Below are 20,151 nucleotides of genomic sequence, written 5' to 3' on the forward strand. Positions count from 1 at the left end.
TTAGGGAAAAAAGGCCAATTCTAGGACTATGTTCTTAAATCTAGCCAAGTAAGCCAAATTTTGTGCCCTCCAAAATAATAATCACATAGAAGCATTATAAGAAATTCAATCATGAAATTCCTATATTTAATACAATAATTAACGTGCTTTAAAAAATTTTTTTCAGAAACAAGTATTTCTAATTAATAAAATAAAATTCAAGTATCCACAAAAACCTCAAGCATTCTCCAGCTGACCAAGTTATATGCATTTTTAGGCAATATCCATTTATACAGCATATAGAACTCAGGAAAAATCTTTCCAAAGTTAGGCAAAAGTCAGTATTCATGAGTATGCCTTTTTGATGGTTATATCCATAGAGATTTCAAAATATTATTTCTATAGCTACATATACAGAATAATATGTTTCTTTATTTAGAAATCAGTTATTAAAGAAATGTAGTAACCATTATCCTTGGTTCATGCCACCTGTCTTTACTGGTTCTTGAATGGCATACTTTTATTTAGCTAATTACTATTTTTAATATTATAATAAACACCTACAAACCCAGCACCCAAACAAAAAACCTAGGACCTCAACAATACCTTCCATCTAACCATACAGTGGAGTAATCTTCCCCCTCCCACTGCTTCTCCTTAACCAAGTTACCCATCATCCTGAATCCCCTTCCTGCTTCCCTTGTTTTCTCTTTTATACGGTTTATTTATACATGTATATATGTGTGTATCCCCCTGTCTTCATATATATGTAAAATTCATATTCTTATGTATATTTTTATTTTAATTGCTCTTAGCTTTAAAAAAGGATATGATGTGGGCCCCCTGGCTGGCTCAGTCAGTTAAGTGTCAGACTCCTGATTTCAGGTCAGGTCATGATTTCAGGGTCCTGGGATAGAGGAAGTGTTGGGCCCCACACCCACCCCAGCAGGGAGTCTCCTTAAGGATTCTCTCTCTCCCTCTCCTCTGCTCCTTCCTCCGCTTGCATGCCCTCTGTCTCTCAAATAAATAAATCTTTAAAAAAATAAAAATAAAAAAGAGCATCAGGATATATGTAGTATTTTGGGACCTGTTTTATTGAGATTCATCCACATTGTTGTGTTTGCTAGTTATCTGATGTGACCAATGTATAAAATTTCATTGTATTTATTTATCTACTCTCCTGTTAACCAAGAAGCTATTTATTCTTTCAATCTAGGGCTATTTATTCATCCAATCTAGGGCTATTTATTCACCCACTCTACTACTAGAGGGTAAATTGTTGCCACATTTTGCTATTATAATAGTGCTGCTGTAAACATTCTTGTACATGGCAAATTTTCTCTTTGATATATACCTATGAGTGGAATTGCTGAGTCATAGTTCACATGAATGTCCGATTATAAGAGGTAATGCCAACTATTGTCCAAAAAGATTTTAGTAATGCTAAAATCCTTACAAAGTTTGTGGATTTATATTTTCTCCAACTCCTGCAAAATACCATACACATTTCTTATTAAATGCTCACTCCTGCATCCTGTCCATTTTTATTAAGTTGATCATGCTTTATTTATGCATGGATATACAGAATAAATCAGTATCTTTTCTTACACTCTAGAGTATAAGATTATTAATATGCCTTGATTATTAACTTCATAAAAAGTATGTTTTCAATCAATTCACACTGAATGTGGCTTTCAGACACTCTGTAAGGAGATCTGTATATATCTCTAAAAAATAATCGCCTTAGGGGCGCCTGGGTGGCTCAGTGGGTTAAAGCCTCTACCTTCGGCTCAGGTCATGGTCCCAGGGTCCTGGGATCGAGCCCCGCATGGGGCTCTCCACTCGGCAGGGAGCCTGCTTCTCCCTCTCTCTCTGCCTGCTTCTCTGCCTGATTGTGATCTCTGTCAAATAAATAAAGTCTTAAAAAAAAAATCGCCTTAAAAAATGTATGTGTATATACCTGTGCAATACTACTGTCATGCATAAATTTAACAAATCATGAATGTCATCATATATTCCATCAGGTTTCCTGATTAGCTTTTACAATGCTTTTCTGGTATTTGTTTTAATATTTTGATTGAATTAGGATCCAACTATAATCTATACATTGTAATTGATTGACATATCTCATGTTTCTTTTAATTTATAGGCTGCTCCTCCATCTGTGGTTTTTTTGTTTGTTTGTTTTCCCTCATGCATTCATTTGTTGAAGAAGCCAGTTGGCTTGTCCTGCAGAGGATTTCATGGTCTCATATGACTGATCTGTCCTCTATGGCAACAAAATGTACAGTTTATAGCACCCTCTTAGATCTAGAGACTAGATCAGATTTCATTTTGATTTTTATTTTCCTTTGAAAGACTAGATGATGCTGGGCACCTCCAAGCAAAGGCATATAATGTCTGTCTCTCTTTTTTGAGGAATTAGCAGCCATTGCTGATCAGATCCTCAATTTATTAATTCACAAGGAAATTGCTGGCCAATTTGCAGAGTCTGATAATATATTATGATCTAAAGGAAATCCTCACTCAAAATCTCCTTCCTCAAAAACTCCACTGTCTCTGAAGCACAGGCCATTGGATTACACACCCAATACCTTTTTTTTTGTTATAGGCATCAACCTAACTCTCCCCACTCCCTTTCTTTCTGACTTAATGTCTTTTTCCCCCATTGCTACTGTTGTACATGATATACACATGGATGACCTGTACAATATATGGCCTCTAATTTCCTTGACCGCTTCATCCTCCACCATACCCAGCCACTCACACCATGGTCATATACTATCAAACACTAATTCTTCAATTATTCTTCCCACCTACTAAAGGACTTGGTTTCTACAATTAGCTCTTCTTCCTCCTGTATCAGTCTCTCCATCTTGACCAAATTATCCCTTTTGGTGTACAAGCATTCTATAACATCTTTCATCTTTAGAAAAAAAAAAAAAAAAGAGAGACAACAAGCCCTGTTTAGACCCCATATTTCTTCTCATTACCACTATTCCTCCCCTCACCTTTTAATAAAATTCCTGAATTACATATTATTACTAAGTCCCCTTCTTCAGCTCAAATTCTCTCCTAACCCCCTCAAAACAAGATTTTGCCTTCATTATAATAAATTGGCCCTTTGGAAAGACACTAGCAACCTCCACGTTGCCAAATCTAATGGGTCAATTCTCAATCTCGTCTTACTCAATACTCAGCAGTATAAGCAACAGCTAAAAATCTTTCTTTCTTCAAACATATTCTTCACTTGGCTTCAAGATACCATATTCTCCTGGTTTTCCTCCAACCTCTTAACTGTTCATTTTCATTCTCCTTTGCTGGTTCCTCCTCATCTTGGACATCTTAATATCATTATGCCCTAGAGATCAATCCATAGACTTCTTGCTTATTTATACTCACATCCTTGGTGATCTTATCTAGTTTTTGGACTCTAAATATCTTAAGTACCATCTACATGCTGATGACTTTCAAATTTATCTCTATCTTAAACCTGTCCCCTTAATTCCGGAGTCATATATTCAATAACCTATTTATAGCTCTACTTAGATGCCTAATAAGCATCTCAATAACACAAAACCAAAATCAAATTCTTGATACCATCCTCCAATACCCCATACCTCGAACTTGTTTCTCCTATAATCTTCTCCATTTCACTTAATAGCAACTCTATTCTTTTTTCCCCAAGCCAGATAACCATGGAGTCAATCACTGCCTTCTCTTTTTTCACAACCCTCATCTCTGTTACCCTACCTCAAAAGTATATAGAAAAGATAGCTACTTCTCAACATCCCCCAGACTTTGCTCTATTCTAAGCCAACAACTCTTTTACCCATAGTACTGCAACTGACTCCTAACTGGTTTCCCTGCTTCAATATAAGTCAGGTCATATCAGACCTCTGACCAAAACCTTCTAATGGTTTCCCATTTAGCTCAGAGTAAAAGCCTAAGTCCTTACAATGGTCTATAATACCCTACAAAATCTGGTTCCCCTTTATGTCTCTGTCCTTATCTCTTAGTACAATTTCCCCTAGATCACTTTGCTCCCTTGATCTCAGACCTGTATTTCTACCTCAGAGCCTTTATGTTCCCTCTATTTGTTATTTTCTTCCTCCAGATAATCTGCATGGCATATTCCCTCACCTTTTCATGGTCTAACTTACAATTTATTTTACTAACTTAAGTTTCATTGTCTACCTACTCACTGCCCCCCACCCCCTGCCGCCCCACTATACCCATACACGTGAACAGAAGCTCCATAGCAGCAGAGATTTTGTTGTCATCTTTTTGTTTGCCAGTATATCCCGAGTGACTGAGTGGTGTCATTTGCTAAATGAAGGGATGAACAAGCTAAATTTCTGTCTCGCTTTCCTCCATTTCCCTACACATATTCTATTTGCCATCCAAACAAGACAGCTGCTCCCAACATAACACGTTCTTTACATTTTCATTATTTTGCTCTTATTGTCCTCATACAACCATCAGGGCTTTGTTCAATTGGCACCTCTTTACTTATATATGCTGTATGTAATTAGTAAATACCTATTACTGTACTAGGTGCTAGGGACATAAAGATGAAATCTAATATCTCTATTTAGACGTCTAATGGGATTCTCAACTTAACATGGCCAAAACAAGTATCCTTAATATCCACCTGTACCCCAACATGACTCTCCACCATTCTTCCTACCTCAAAAAATAGCCTCATTATCAGCACTTAGTTGCTCAAGCCAAAATAAAAAATCCCATTGCTTAGCCTCCCTCCCAAAAAACAAAAAGAGCCCCGAAAACCTCAGATACTTTATTAACCTCAGTAACTCATTAACTTAACCTACAAAACACATATATTGAATCCATAGATTTCTCTCCACCTAGATCAGTAGTATCAAATAGAACTTTCTGCAATGATAGAAATGTTTTATATAGCCTTACAATAGTCATTAGCCACAAATTGCTATTAAACACTTGAAATATGGTTTGTTTGACTAGAGAATGAAATATTTTAATTGATTTAAATTTATGCAGTGGCCACTGCACTGGACAGCACAAATCTATAGACTACACTTTGGTTAAAGCCACCATAATTATAATCTCTTGGACTACACAACAACAGATTCCTTACTGGTCTGCTTCCACTTCTGACCCCATACCCGTTCTATACTATAGTCACATCATTTCACTAGATGGCTAGATCTTAATAATCTTTCAGGTCTTAGCTCAAACTCTACCTCCTCAGTGACGCCTTCCCACAACTTAATCTGAAGTAGCACTTACTGCTTGCTAGTCATACCCTAGAACAGTACTACCTTTCATTCTCCTCAAGGCACTTATCACTGCCTAAAGTAATCCTGTTAACTTGCTTGTCACTATCTAGAACTGTTAGATAGGTCTAGAACAGAGGCTCCATAAAGGCAGAAACCTTGTTTTTCACTATATTATGCCCAATGCCTAGAACAGTTCCTGTTAGATATTAGGTACTCAGTAAAAGTGTGTTAAATAAAAGAAAAAACAAACATAATTCCTGCTTCTAAAGAATGTGGTCTTGTGGGGGATACTAATAAAAACAAATGAGCAAGCGTAAAGTAATGTCAAGGGCTTTAGAAGGCTGACTACTGTGGTACACAGGCAATGATGCCTAACACAGACTTACAGAGTCACCTATAAAGGCTAAGACCTAAATGGCAAATTGGAATTGGACGCTTAGGGAAAAGGAGTTGTGGGAAAAGCTTTCCAGGCAGAAAAAAATAGCTGAAGGACAATAAGCAAAAGACAGTGGTGACAATAAAAGCAGAAAGAAATAGACTAAGGAGATATTTAAGGAAAGGGGCTGAAGAACTCAATGATTAATTATATGTACAGATGAGAGAAACAGAATTAAAGATGATCCCCAAGTTTTAGGCTAGAAAATTGCATGAAAGGTATTGTTGCTCAAAACAAAACAAGACATTGGGGTGCCTGGATGGCTCAGTCATTAAGCCTCTGACTTCAGCTCAGGTCATGATCCCAGGGTCCTGGTACTGAGCTCCTCCTTGGACTCCCTGCTCAGCGGGAAGCCGTTTCTCCCTCTCCACTCCCCGTTTGGGTACCCTCTCTCACTACTCTGTCAAATAAATAAAATAAAATCTTTAAAAACAAAACAAAACAGAACAGAAAAAGTCTGGGAAAGAAAAAAAAAGTTCAACTTAGTTTCAGATGATTCTATGACTTAAGAATGGAAACATCCAATACAGAGTTCAATAAGTGTGTTCAGGATTCAGGAGAAATAGCTAGCTCAGAAATATAGTTTTGGAAATCTTTAGCACAAAGATGACAAATGACAACCATCGTAATAGATGGGGTCAACCAAAGGTGGTTCACTAACATTACCCTATCTCACAATGCTGACATGCATCAATATTTAATGGCCATAAAGATAAAGAGGCCCATAAAAGAGAGTCTTAAGAGGAGGAGAGAATGAAAAAAGAAAATCAGAACACTGTGATGTTATCGAAACCCAGAGAATACAACATTTTAAGGTGGTGATGGTGAACAATGTTAAAGAGCTGTCTACAGGTTGAGTAAGATAAAACTTTAAAAAGTGAACAGATAAAACTAGGTCTACCAAATAAGTAAGTATTGATCTTCTGATTCGTTGAAGTGAAGTTCCCTAAAGCTAGAAAAGAACAGCAAATAAAACCTAAACCCAGCAGAAGAAGAGAAATGATAAAAATCAGAGTAGAAATCAATGAAATAGAAAGCAAAAGAACAGTAGAACATTAACAAAACTAGGAGCTAGTTCTTTGAAATATTTAATAAGACTGATAAACCCCTGGCCAGAACTATCAAAAAGAAAAGAGAAAGGACCCAAATAAAAAAAAATCATGAATGAAAGAGGAGTGATTCCAACCAACACCAAAGAAATACAATTATAAGAACACATTATGGGCAACTATATGCCAGCAAATTAGACAATCTGGAAGAAATTGATGCATTCCTAGAGACATATTAAACTACCAAAACTGAACCAGGAAGAAACAGAAAACCTGAACAGACCCATAACCAGCAAGGAAATTGAAGCAGTCATCAAATATACCCCAATAAACAAGAGCCCAGGGCCAGACAGCTTCCCAGGGGAATTTTAAAAAAACATTTAAAAAAGAATTAATACCTATTCTTCTGAAACTGTTCCAAAAAATAGAAATGGAAGGAAAATTCCAAACTCATTTTATGAGGCCAGCATTACCTTGATCCCAAAACCAGACAAGGAGAATTGCAGACCAATATCCCTGATGAACATGGATGCAAAAACTCTCACCAAAATTCTAGACAATAGGATCCAACAGTACATTAATATATATATTTTTTAATTTATTTGACAGAGAGAGGTGCCACAAGTAGGCAGAGAGGCAGGCAGAGAGAGAGGGAGAAACAGGCTCCCCGCTGAGCAGAGAGCCCGATGCGGGGCTTGATCCCAGGACCCTGAGATCATGACCTGAGCCGAAGGCAGAGTCTTAAACCACTGAGCCACCCAGGTGCCCCCCAACAGTACATTAAAAGGATTACTCACGGCGACCAAGTGGGATTTATTCTGGGCTGTAAGGTTGGTTCAACATCCTCAAATCAATCAATGTGATAGAACACATTAATAAAAGAAAGAACAAGAACCATATGATACTCTCAATAGATGCAGAAAAAGCATTTGACAAAGTACAGCATCCTTTCTTGATCAAAACTCTTCACACTGTATGGATAGAGGGTACATACCTCAATATCATAAAAGCCATCTATGAAAAACTCACAGCAAATATCATTCTCAATGGAGGAAAACTGAGAGCCCTTCCCCTAAGGTCAGGAACACAGCAGGGACGTCCACTATCACCACTGCTATTCAACATAATACTAGAAGTCCTAGCGTCAGCAATCAGACAACAGAAAGACATAAAAGGCATCTGAATTAGCAAAGAAGGAGTCAAACTTTCACTCTCTGCAGATTTTATGACACTTTATGAGGAAAACCCAAAAGACTCTACCCCAAAACTGCTAGAACTCATACAGGAATTCAGTAAAGTATCAGGATATAAAGTCAATGCACAGAAATCAGTTGCATCTCTATACACCAACTATAAGACAGAAGAAAGAGAAATTAAGGAGTTGATCCCATTTACAGTTGTACCCCAAACCATAAGATACCTTGGAATAAACCTAACCAAAGAGGCAAAGAATCTGTACTCAGAAAACTATAAAGTACTCATGAAAGAAACTGAGGAAGATACAAAGAAATGGAAAAACGTTCCACGCTCATGGATTGGAAGAACAAATATTGTGAAAATGTTTATGCTACCTAGAGCAATCTATACATTTAATGCAATTCCTATCAAAATACCATCAAGTTTTTTCAAAGAAATGGAACAAATAATCCTAAATTTTGTATGGAACCAGAAAAGACCCCAATAGCCAGAGGAATATTGAAAAAGAAAAGAAAAGCCAGTGGCATCACAATTCCGGACTTCAAGTTCTATTACAAAGCAGTAATCATCAAGACAGCATGGTACTGGCACAAAAACAGACACATAGATCAATGAACAGAATAGAGAGCCCACAAATGGACACCCAACTCTATGGTCAACTAATCTTCGACAAAGCAGGAAAGCATGTCCAATGGAGAAAGACAGTTTCTTAACAAAATGGTTTTGGGAAAATTGTAAAACCACATGCAGAAGAATGAAACTGGACCGTTTCCTCACACCACACACAAAAGCAGACTCAGAATGGATGAAAGATCTATATGTGAGACAGGAATCCATCAAAATCCTTGAGGAAAACACAGGCAGCAACCTTTTTGACCACAGCCATAGCAACTTCTTCCGAGATGCATCGCCAAAGGCCAGGGAAACACCAGCAAAAATGAACTGTTGGGACTTCATCAAGATCAAAAGCTTTTGCACAGCAAAGGAAACAGTCAACAAAACCAAAAGACAACCGAGGGAATGGGAGAAGATATTTACAAATGACTTATCAGATAAAGGGCTAGTACACAAAATCTATAAAGAACTTAACAAACTCAGTACCCAAAGAAAAAATAATCTAATCAAGAAATGGGCAGAAGACATGAACAGACATTTCTGCAAAGAAGACATCCAAATGGCCAACAGACACATGAAAATGAGCTCAATATCACTCAGCATCAGGGAAATACAAATCAAAACCACAGTGAGATACCACTTCACACCAATCAGAATGGCTAAAATTAACAAATTAAAATTAACAAGTCAGGAAATGACAGATGTTGGTGAGGATGTGGTGAAAGGGGAACCCTCCTACACTGTTGGTGGGAATGCAAGCTGGTATAGCCACTCTGGAAAACAGTATGGAGTTTCCTCAAAAAGTTGAAAATAGAGCTACCCTATGACCCAGCAACTGCACTACTGGGTATTTACCCCAAAGATACAAATGTAGGGATCCAAAAGGGAAGGTTTACCCCAATGTTTACAGCAGCAATGTCCATAATATCCAAACCACGGAAAGAACCTGTCCATTGATAGATGAAAGGATAGACACACACACACACACACACACACACACACACACACACAATGAAATATTGTGCAGATTTCAAAAATGAAATCTTGCCATTTGCAACAGTGTGGATGGAACTAGCTGGTATTATGTTAAACGAAATAAGTCAATCAGAGAAAGACAATTATCATATGATCTCACTGATACGTGGAATTTGAGAAACAAGAGAGAGGATCATAGAGGAAGAGAGGAAAAAATGAAACAAGATGAAACCAGAGAGGGAGACAAACCATAAGAGATGTTTAATCTCAGGAAACAAACCGAGAGTTGCTGGAGGAGAGGGTGGGTGGGAGGGATGGGGTAGCTGGGTGATGGACATTGGGTAGGGTATGTACTATGGTGAGTGCTGTGAATTGTGTAAGACTGATGAATCACAGACCTGTACCCCTGAAACAAATAATACGTTATATGTTAATAAAAAAAAAAAGTGAAGTTCCTTAAGAACTACAGGGAAGAAAAGAAAACAAAGACAAAAATCAAATCAACAAATTCTAGTTCATGGGAAAGTTTGGAGTTTCCTTTGATTCCTGTTTACTCTTTTCAATTTTCTCCCAGTGGGATTGTACAATATGAATTAATAGAGAAATCATGCAATAAATATCCTACATTCTTGGTTTTTGGTTTTCAAGCTTTCTTGCTAGAGAAACTAGAGGCCAATTCTGTAATAAGGGACTATTCTTGGCAGTTAGTCCAAGACTACACAAAACAAACAAAACCACTAAAAGGATCAGGTCTCTCTCCCTGTTTAAATCACTAACACTGTTAGAGGCTATGTCAATAAGCTTGTTCTATAGCAAGGATACATGAGTACTTTTCTTTTAATTCAATCCGCAATTAAAGAGGCAATCTGGCTGAATGGATTAAGCCCAAGGCTGGAAGCCAGAAGCTTTAAACATTAAATTCACCTCTGCTAATTACTTTCTGATCAACCCTGAGAATGTTCTACATCTCCCTCACAAAACAAAATAGCAAATAATTAAATAATTCTAAACCTCCATAAGATAATTAGCTAAACCAAAATTTGAAATTATAATTACAGAAATGAAAGCAAGAAAACACTGGTAGATTTGACATCAAAAATAAGCTTTTAAATCCTTTTACAGTTTACAGTTGCAACTGTGTACTTACAAAATCTGATTTGCATTTATAGGAACAGAACAGGAACAAGGACTCATACTCTAAGTGGGCAAAATTTCTCTGGGGTCTTTCAGGTTGGCATTCTAAAAAGGATGAGGTCAAGGAACAAGACGAACATAGAGATCTATCCCTTCACATTCATTCTGGCATGTAATACTTTTAGTCTGGCTTTCCAGCTTTCTCCTCTTATAGAAGTGGTTGCTTAGTAAGGAAGAGCAAAGAGATTTAGCTTAGAAGCCACTCAGTAACCAGAATCAAGTCATTATTAACATGGAGTCGAAGTCAGATACGAACTGCTTCCAGTAGGGGAAAAACAGTTAAGAATCATGCAAATGGACTGAAATCAGCTTGTAGGTTACCTATTCCTACTTTAAGCCAATTTTCATCAAATACCAGGCATTATACCACTGCAAACACATCCCCATTTTAAAATTAAGGAAACAAAGAATAGGAGAGGTGGGTTACCAAGATAGTAGCATAATTCTTATGCTAATCTTTTTTTTTTAAGATTTTATTTATTTATTTGACAGATGGAGATCACAAGCAGGCAGAGAAGCAGGCAGAGAGAGAGGGAAACATGCTTCCTGCTGAGCAGAGAGCCCCATGTGGGGCTCCATCCCAGGACCCTGGGAGCATGACCTAAGCCGAAGGCAGAGGCTTTAACCCACTGAGCCACCCAGGCGCCCCTTCTTATGCTAATCTTAAAAAGTCTGCATATACATATTCTGGATCATCTGGAATATAGGTCCTAGACGATAAGCTTGTAGTCAATCATGCATTGCCATGATCAGAGACCTCATTTCTTGTTTATGTCGATGAAGTGAACTTCATGTGAAGATGAGAGGACACTGAAGCTAACTGTTAGAATCCCAGCTACCCAACAGCAGAACAAGCCCCTCCAGAAAAAGCCTTCTTGAACAGTTAGGCACATATACACATTGCTGGTAAGATGCACTGAACATACCAATTTGCAATACTTCACTAACAATAAATGTAGCTAGTATGAGTAAAGACTAAACACATGCTCCCAATCCGAGCAATAATTACTGGATAAGCCACTCGTTTAAGGATTTCAGGAATGCTCCTGTATTAGTTTCCTACCGCTGCCATACTTCAAATTTGGTGGCTTAAAACAACAAAATGTATTATCTTGTAGTTTTATATAAGTCTGGCATGTCTCACTGGGCTAAAATCAAGGTTGGCAGCAAGCCTCTAAAAAGAGAACATTTTTATTTTCTAACTTTTAGAGAGCCTGCATTTCTTGGCTCATGGCCCTTTTCCTCCATCTTCAAAGTCCACAACAGCCAGTTGAGTCCTCACATTTTATCACTCTGACTTCACTTCACTCTCAAATCTCCTTCTGAGTCTTGACTCCCTCTTTCACTTTTAAGGACCACTGTGATTCTACTGGCACACCCAGAAAAACAAGGAAAATCTCCCTATTCTAAGATCAGCTGATCAGCTACTTTAAATCCATCTGTAACTTTAATTCCCCTTTGCCATGTAATATAACATATTCGAAGATTCTAGGGATTAGAATGTCTTGTGGGAGCGGGGCATGATTCAGTCTACCACAGCTACTATGCTAGCCTTGTCCCAAGGCAAATAATGTACCTCTGCAGATTATCTAGCTGTTCCTCGTTAACACTGACATCCAAAGACTGCTCACTAACAAAGTTTAGGCTAAATATAATATCTGATTATAATGAACTAGCAAACAAAGCCTCGGGGACATTAATGATTTTTTTTTTTACTTTCAATATTATTTGAATCAAAACATAAATAAGGATGTCCTTCTACTATTTAAATAACAATGATTTGGTTTTTGAAAACAACATTATTTATCACATTATATTACAGATACTACTTCAAATTTCACTGACTTCATTGTCTTATATTTAAATTGTGAATTTATCTTGGTTTCATAGTTATGTCAAAGCTCTAAGCATATGAAGTTTATTACACCTAACTTTTACTAAGTATATTAATATACTTAAGTATATACTTAAGTAACAATATACTAAAATTAAATCAAAACCAGGGATCCACAAATTTATTTTTTCCCTAAAAGGAATTCATATAACTTTGTTTTGAGAAAGACTGGAGTACTGGAGTAAAGCATTAATAGCACGGCATTTGGAGTCAGTTATGAACTCAACTACCAGCTCCTCAACTTACTGGCTCTTTGGCCTTACATACATTACTGATACTCTTTAGATATGCAATTTCTTTATTTATAAATTGAAAACAATAATACATACTCTATAGGTATCATGAGGATAAAGTGAAATTGTATCTGTAAAATGTTCAACACAGTTCCTAGCCACAAGCAGGTACTCAACAAGATTAATATTTATTTTACAAAACTCTATCCAAGCTTTAAGATGAAAAAGAAGACAATTTTCAGTGTTTAGCATATTACAATTTCTCAATAAATATTATACTGCAACTTTAAATGATTTCGAAGAATACTGCTACATACTCAATCTCTACTTTTCCTAGGTCTAACCAATTTTAAATTATTTCTTTCAATATAATTAATCAGCTTTGTCAATCTCTTCATATTACCTTTTAAGTTTGTAACTTGTCCTATCAAAAAAAAAAGAAATTCAACTGCCTTCCTAAGAGCTTTGCTATCAGTAATCACAGTAATTACTGCAGTTTTGGAAGTAATATATGATGACGGATAATCTTAAGCAGTTACATTTTATCTTTTCCTAAAAGAAATCACTGTGATGCTAATGAAAAAAAGACTAGAAAAAAAAATTATAAAATGAATTTAGGAATATCAGAGTCCTAAGTGCCCTTCAAAGTGAATACTAGAGTAGAGTCAACTTCCAAGGCTGCATTCATCACTTGAAAACAATACTAATTTTGAAAAATGACTTTTGTTTATAAACTAAAAGTATGCAAGAAAGAATTGATGGAGGCTAAATGAATTATTATTTGCTGAATGTAAATACTAAAAAAATTTATATTTTCATAACAAGTTAACTAATGATACACAATTTTTTTTGTAAATTCATAGGAAATATTTCAAGACAGTTTCTCTTTTGCATTTTCAGGTACATAAATACTTACAGTTTGATAATATGAGGATGACGAAAGAGTTTTAGGTTTTGAATTTCTCGTTTTATTTTTCCAACAACATCTAAACTGCGAATCTTCTGTCTATTTAAGATTTTAACTGCCACTTTATGGCCTGTCAATTGATGTTCTCCAACTAAAGAAAAGAAAAGGAAAAAACTTGCTGTCATAGCAACGTAATCATTTATTCATTCTTCCTTCCACTGTAACCCCAAATCTCTCTACTCATATACACCAGTTTCATATCATCTACTGCATAGAACTTAAGTTCTTTTACTTCTGTTTCTCTACTAGAGTATGCACTCCCTGAGGAAAGAAACTGCATCTTGGTCTTCTCTGTATCCTAGGTACCTAAGAGGAGATGTTCATTAAATATTTGTTGAAAGGATTACTGAATTCTTTAACACTACAAAAAAATAACCAAGTTTGGAACATCTTTTGGATAGAGCAGAATTCACTATGTTTTGTTAATCTCTTTATTTCTTCATTTCTGGTTAATGCTAGTCATTGTGTTATAGAATAAATGACTGCTATAATAAATTAAATACTTATAACTGGTTTCATTACTTCTTTATCAGAAAATACACATGTAGCCCTTATTTTATGTAGTTTTATCTTTTCCATAAAACTTTCCTATTTCCTCCTATTTAATGGGGTCTCTACTTCTTTCAAACCCTTATAGCATGTTTACAAAGCTCATCTATCATTTATCATTTTTAGGCTATGGTAAACATTTGTGGTTTTAACAAAACATAAGACATGAGCTATGAACACATACCCATCCCCACCTTGAGTAAGGCAGTCAATATTCATTTGACTCTCCCAGAAGTACAAAGAACAGTATTTTGTACATAATATATGCTAAATAAATCTACATGGCATTAAATGAAACATAGTCCTTCCCCTTTCATAAAACACATAGTATCCACACTACTAGTAATATCCAAATACTGCTCAGATGAAAAATCCGTCTATCAGAAAACAAATTTGTCAGCCTCCCCTCCTATTTCCCTCAAGTACTATTCTAAACATTGACCATTCACCTCACAACACATAGTCAACCATCCACTCCTTATAGCAAATTCCCCTTTCATTTCTTAGGGGGCAATCAAGTCCATAGGAGTGATTTCCTCTATCTTAAAGGCTTGGTTATATCCACATCTCTCTTCACTCCAGTCTTAGATGTTTCCACCCTTCTCCTGTTCAAGGCCAGTATCACCAACTTGTGGCCTTGAACTCACCTCTTCTACACTCTCCTGATACTCAACCATTTTCTTTTCTAATAGCTCCTTTTCCTTAGCCCATCAATATCCTGTCCATCTTCCTTCAGTTTTCAACATTTGCCTCACCAACATTTCTGAAAACAGCGGTGTACATTTATTGTCTGTGCCTCCTCCTCTTTCACCCTTCTAACATCACTGCTATCTGGCTTCTGCCTCCACTCCTCTACTGAAACCAAAGGTTCACAAAAGACCCTTTAATTATCAAGCCATGTATACCTTCTATTTCTCAGATCACTGCAATCTCTGTTGCAATAGACAACATTGATTATTCCCCCCTTTTGGTGGCACTTCTCACTCCAGTTTCTTCTACTCTCAGATGGTATGCTTTATGGCTTTCACCTGTTCTTTAAAGTTTAGGGTCCCCAGGTTTCTAATCTATAACCAAAGTAGATCCTTAAGTTATCTAGCCCATCTCTCATAGTTGTAATTATCAACCATGTGCCAAGGACTCTGCCCTTTTCTTCAAATTCATGTACCTCGTATAGTATTGTTCCACAAGCACCTCAAATTCAGCATGTTCAGAAGTAAACTCAGCATCATCTTTCCCTTTCTCTACCAAACCTATGTCCTCTATTTCACTTGATGACACACAGCTTATACACTAGAAATCAAAGAGCCAGTTGACAATATCTCTTAACTATTTCTTGGAGTCGAGTTTCAAAATCATTAAAATAAATACATTAATAACAATAATAGACCTGGCAACAACAATTATTGCTTATTCTGTGCCAAGAATTATTCTAAGTACTAACTACTCTGCTCACTCAACCCCACAACTCTATCAAGTGTTACTGTCCTCCACTGTAGTAATGAGAAACCTGAGGCACAGAGAAGTAACTCAACAGAAGTGATGCAGTACAAGCTGGCACAACATGTGATCCCAAGTTTCCTCACTTCAGTTCATAGGAAGCATGGTTAACTACACATAAAAATGCTCCCAGTCAGAACAATTCAAACATGAAATGTGCTGACCTAGGAAGAACTGAGTTTCTTGTCACTGGAGATTATTTTTACCTTTATAACTTTCTCAAGTAGTAAATTATCATCTCAAAAACTTTAGTGAAATTTGAGAGTTATTTTACCTACATATAAAATAAACTGGTAGCCATCATATCAAGTTCAAGCAATCTATCCTAACATTCCAAAATATGTTTCTAGAACTCCAGAAAAATATCAATTTCAGGGACTTCCTTTTTTCAGTTAATTTTTTAAATTCCAGTGCAATTAACATACAGTGTTATATCAATTTCAGGTGTAAAATACAGTAATTCAACAATTCTAAACATTACTCAATGTTCATCAAGATAAGTGTACTCTTAATCCCCCTCACCTATTTCACCCAACCCCCCCACTCTACTCCCCTCTGGTAACAACCAGTTTGTTCTTTATATTTAACAGTCTATTTTGTTCTTTTTCTTTGTTCATTTGTTTATTAAATTCCACATATGAGTGAAATCATATGGCATTTATCTTTCTCTGACTGACTTTACTTAGCATTGTATGCTCTAGATCCATCCATCCTGTTGCAAATGGCAAGATTTCATTCTTTTTTATGGTTGAATCAATTCCAGGGAATTTCTACTCAATAAAATAATTTAAATGGTTTCTTAATCCCTGGATAGTTTAGTACTCACCTTTGGGAATTTCATAAAACCCAAACACTTGCCTGCATGGCCTAAAAAGTAGTTCTCTCTCCTCAAATCCCAGACAACCTCAATGAAAGTAACCAATGCTGCACCTCCTTGTCAATTAAAAAAAAAGAAAAAAAAAAAGAGTTCAATTCCTCTTTCCCCATTTGATAATTGAAACTACTGACTACTGAGAACATATATGCTCTTTCCAGAGCAAAGAGTGTAAGAGCAAAGACTGTAACAGTCAAACAGATGGATGTTTCGTTTTTTAATGTTATATGCATAAATCAAACAACAAAGAAACCAGAAAGTGAATGAAATTACTCAAAAAACCCAATTTAAAGATGAAGTATTACTGGGGCACCTGGGTGGCTCAGTCATGATCACAGGGTCCTGGGATCATGCCCCACATCAGGCTGCCTGCTCAGCGGGAAGCCTGCTTCTCCCTTTCCCTTTCCCCCGACTTGTGTTCCCTATCTTGCTCGCTGTCTCTCTCTGTCAAATAAATAAATAAAATCTTTGAAAAAAAAGATGAAGTATTACTTTGTCAACAAATTCAATAAAGCTGCAGTATACAAAGTCAATATACAAAAATCAGTTGTGTTTCCATACACTGAAAATGAATTATCAGAGAAATTAAGAAAACAATCTCTTACAATTGTATCAAAAGAAAAAAATACTTGATAAATGTAACCAAGGTGAAAGATCTGTACACTGAAAATTTTAAGACACTGATAAAAGAAGACATGATACATCACGCTCACAGAAGAACTGATAATGTTAAAATGTCTCTACAGACAAAGTAAACTACAGATTCTACACAATCCCCATCAAAACTCTAATGGCATCTTTCACAGAAACAGAAGAAACAATCCTAAAGTTTATAAGGAACCACAAAGACCCCAAAAAGTCAAGGCAATCTTGAGAAAGAACAACAAAGTAAGAATCATACTTCCAAAATTCAAACCATATTACAAAGCTATAGTAATTAAAATAGCCTAATACTGGCCTAAAAATAGACACACAGATCAACAGAATAGGATTGATAATCCAGAAATAAACCTATGCATATATGGGTCAATTAATTTACAACAAAGGGATAAAGAACATACAATAGGTAAAGGATAACCTCTTCAATAAATGCTGCTGAGAAAACTGGATAGTCACATATCAAAGAATGAAACTAGAACCCTATCTTACACATTACACACACATCAACTCAAAAAAATTAGGAAACCATACAACTTCTAGAAGAAAACATAGGTGGTAAGCTCCTTGATGTAAGTCTTGACAATTTTTTTTTTTTTTGGATATGACAAAAAAAAAAAAAACTAAAAAAACCCAAGACAACAAAAGCAAAAATAAACAAGTGAGACTCCATCAAACTAAAAAATTTTTGCACAGAAAAGGAAACAAAATGAAAAGGCAATCTACAGAATATGAGAAAATATTTGCAAATCATCTATCTGATAAGGGGTTAATATCCAAAATATATAAAGAACTCACACAACTAAATAGCAAAACAAAAACAAAAACAAACTGATTAAAAAATAGAGAAACTGTATAAACGTTTTTCCAAAGAAGACATACAAATGGCCAACAAATGCATGAAAAGGTGCTCAACATCAATAATCACCAAGGAAATGCAAATCAAAAGTACAATGTATATCACCTCACATCTGCTAGAATAGCTGTTACCAAAAAGACAAGAGGTAACTGTTGCCAAGGATGTGGAGGAAAAAGGGAACACTTGTGCACCGATGGTGGGAATATAAATTGGTGCAACCACTATAAAAAACAGTATGGAGGTTCCTTAAAAATTTAAGAGAACTACCATATGATCCAGCCATCCCATTTCTGAATATATATTTAAAAAAATGAAAACAGGATATCAGAGAAATACCCCCACTTCCATGTTCACTGCAGCATTATTCACAACAGCCAAGACATAGAAACTACCAAGGTGTCTGTCAACAAATGCATGAAGATATGATACACACATACAGAGAGCAATATTATCATGAGAAAGAAGAAAGTCCTGTTTGCGACACCATGAATGGACTTTGAGGCATTATGCTTCTGGCTTATAAGCCAGATAAAGAAACACTGCATGGTATTGCTCATATGTGGAATCTTTTAAAAAAAGCAAACTTGTAGAAAAGTGGAGCTTGGTAAAAATATACAAACTTTCATCTATAAGATGAATAAGATCTGAGGATCTAATGTAAACTTGGTGACTACAGTTGAAAACACTGTATTGTATAACTGAAATTTGCTAAAGAATTTAAATGTTCATCTGTATATAAATATATAGAATATATATACCTATATATTATTTTTGTATGTACTTTTTAATAGGTATTTTTTTTTATTTATTTTCAGCATAACAGTGTCATTGTTTTTGCACCACACCCAGTGCTCCATGCAGTACGTGCCCTCCCTATTACCCACCACCTGGTTCCTCAACCTCCCAACCCCCCGCCCCTTCAAAACCCTCTGGTTGTTTTTCAGAGTCCATAGTCTCTCATGGTTCATCTCCCCTTCCAGTTTCCCTCAACTGCCTCTCCTCTCCATCTCCCCATGTCCATATGCACTTTTACACGCATAAATAAAAAAGAGGTGACAGGTGTGTTAATTAACTAGATGGGAGAAATCTTTTCACTATATATATATCAAATCATCATGAGATACACTTTAAGTATCTACAATTTTATCAGTCATACCTTGATAAAGCTGAGAAAAACTTCTAAAAGTAATTTTTTTTAAAGCATGACTTTATGACATCTGAGAAAATAACTAACTCATCTCTCTATCTGAAGAAATTTTTCTCCATGAAACATTGGAAAAGAAATGACATTATCTCTTGAAACAGGGATGCTGATATGTTAATTGGATATCTGATATTGAGTCAAATGTACTGGGGGAGCCTGGCTGGCTCAGTCACTGGAACCTACCGACTCTTGATCTTGGGGTTGTGAGTTTGAGCACCATGTTGGGTATGGAGACTGCTTAATTTATTTTATTTTTTATTTATTTTTTTCTTTTTAATTTTTTTTCTTTTTTTTTTATTTGTTTATTTACAGCATAACAGTGTTCATTGTTTTGGCATCACACCCAGTGCTCCATGCAGTACGTGCCCTCCCTATTACCCACCACCTTGTTCCTCAACCTCCCACCCCCCTGCCCCTTCAAAACCCTCTGGTTGTTTTTCAGAGTCCATAGTATCTCATGGTTCATCTCCCCTTCCAGTTTCCCTCAACTCCCTCTCCTTATGGAGACTGCTTAAAAATAAAATCTTAAAAAAAAAAAAAAGAGTCAAATATATTATGAATGCCTCTTTTTTTGCTGAACTATATTGCCCCTATTGCCTAATAACATAGGTGCATAAGTGCATTAGTACTTTTAATAATTAAATACAAATTATCTCATCATCATATTCTACATGAAAGCCAAATGAATATTCCTAAAAATCTTGTAAG

At 36.0% G+C, this 20,151-nt stretch overlaps 1 protein-coding gene across 5 annotated transcripts in view; it reads right to left on the minus strand.

The window, feature by feature from the left end:
• PRKAA2 (protein kinase AMP-activated catalytic subunit alpha 2) overlaps positions 1-20,151 on the minus strand; it is a 69,182-nt gene that overhangs the window by 23,559 nt on the left and 25,472 nt on the right. For 3 of the 5 annotated variants that reach the window (XM_046017309.1, XM_046017318.1, XM_046017340.1), the window contains one exon: positions 13,753-13,894. The exons of the other annotated variants lie outside the window; for them this stretch is intronic. In XM_046017309.1, the coding sequence (XP_045873265.1) occupies positions 13,753-13,894 (142 nt within the window). The remainder of the gene's footprint in view (positions 1-13,752; positions 13,895-20,151) is intronic. 5 annotated transcript variants of the gene reach the window in all.

This window comes from Meles meles, chromosome 1, assembly GCF_922984935.1.
Source record: "Meles meles chromosome 1, mMelMel3.1 paternal haplotype, whole genome shotgun sequence".
Lineage (NCBI taxonomy): Eukaryota > Metazoa > Chordata > Mammalia > Carnivora > Mustelidae > Meles > Meles meles.